Here is a 1,024-nt window from a genome sequence, read left to right as displayed (position 1 = left end):
CCTTGATGGTGTTTTTCCTCCAAACTTATTCAGTTTGCATAAGCCTGTGCTAGTGTCAGGGGCAAGGTGTGTGTTGTGTGTTTTTTGCATCCAAGTATCTTAACAGCTTTTCTGAGCGGGTTAGGGAGATTAGGACCTGGTGGAGGACAGGCCTGGTGCACAGGCATGCAGCCAGTTCACTGGGATACAAACAGCCCGGCTAAGAAGCAAGGCGGGTGTATGGACTTTATCAGGAAAGGATCCGCTTAAGGTCAGAATGAGGCTTTCAGCGCCCAGTGGCTGTGGCTCACTGCACTTCGGATTCGAGTCAGGACTGAGGGAGGCCTGCTGGCCACGGCCTGCCCAACCACCCGCCCGCCCACCGGAGGCTGCCCTGGGCTCTGAGTCGTAGCGCACTCACCCTCTGGTTGCGGCTCTTACTAATGGGGTGAGCTCTGTCCGGGAGTGGACTGCCTGTGTGACGGCCTGTGGCTCTTCCCTGGTGTTGTCTGCCTTAGGAGAGAAAGGTCGCCTTTCTTGGGCTCCCGGCCACCTTAGAAGTATGTGAGCGCATGCGTGCACACACATGTACACACACACATCACACACACACTCTTCTCCCCTGGCTTCCTTTTCCTCCCTGCACCTGTCTGCAATGCTCCTGCTCTGTCCAGGGGATGTGGGTGAGGGGGTGATGAAGGGGGACCCTCTGGGTCCTGTGTCCCCAGCTGGGTCCTGGGTCCCCCTCGTGGCCTGCTGGCCAGCAGCAGGAGGTCATAGGGGGCTCTGGTGACATGGGCACGTCCAGGGCCCTGGGTGGACACGTGTTCTTCCCGCAGGAGAACGAGTGCATGCGGATTAAGATCCTGGGGGACTGCTACTACTGCGTGTCCGGCCTGCCCATCTCCCTGCCCAACCATGCCAAGAACTGTGTGAAGATGGGGCTGGACATGTGTGAAGCCATCAAGTGAGTGCCCATCGGGCCATGTCACCAGCTCCCTGGGCTCTTCTGGGAGGGGTGGTCCGTTCGTGGTAGCCCCACCCC

At 59.0% G+C, this 1,024-nt stretch overlaps 1 protein-coding gene across 1 annotated transcript in view; it reads left to right on the top strand.

Annotated features, from left to right (window-relative positions):
- ADCY2 (adenylate cyclase 2) overlaps window positions 1-1,024 on the top strand; it is a gene marked incomplete at its 5' end in the record, with an annotated part of 199,999 nt that overhangs the window by 116,288 nt on the left and 82,687 nt on the right. Inside the window, one exon of the mRNA XM_004698421.2 lies at window positions 708-946. Coding sequence (XP_004698478.2) covers window positions 708-946 — 239 coding nt within the window. The remainder of the gene's footprint in view (window positions 1-707; window positions 947-1,024) is intronic.

This window comes from Echinops telfairi, unplaced genomic scaffold (genome assembly GCF_000313985.2).
Source record: "Echinops telfairi isolate 266 unplaced genomic scaffold, ASM31398v2 ScPeMD7_7469;HRSCAF=8507_1, whole genome shotgun sequence".
NCBI classification, from domain to species: Eukaryota; Metazoa; Chordata; class Mammalia; order Afrosoricida; family Tenrecidae; genus Echinops; species Echinops telfairi.
This window is presented reverse-complemented; position numbering and strand designations above follow the sequence as displayed.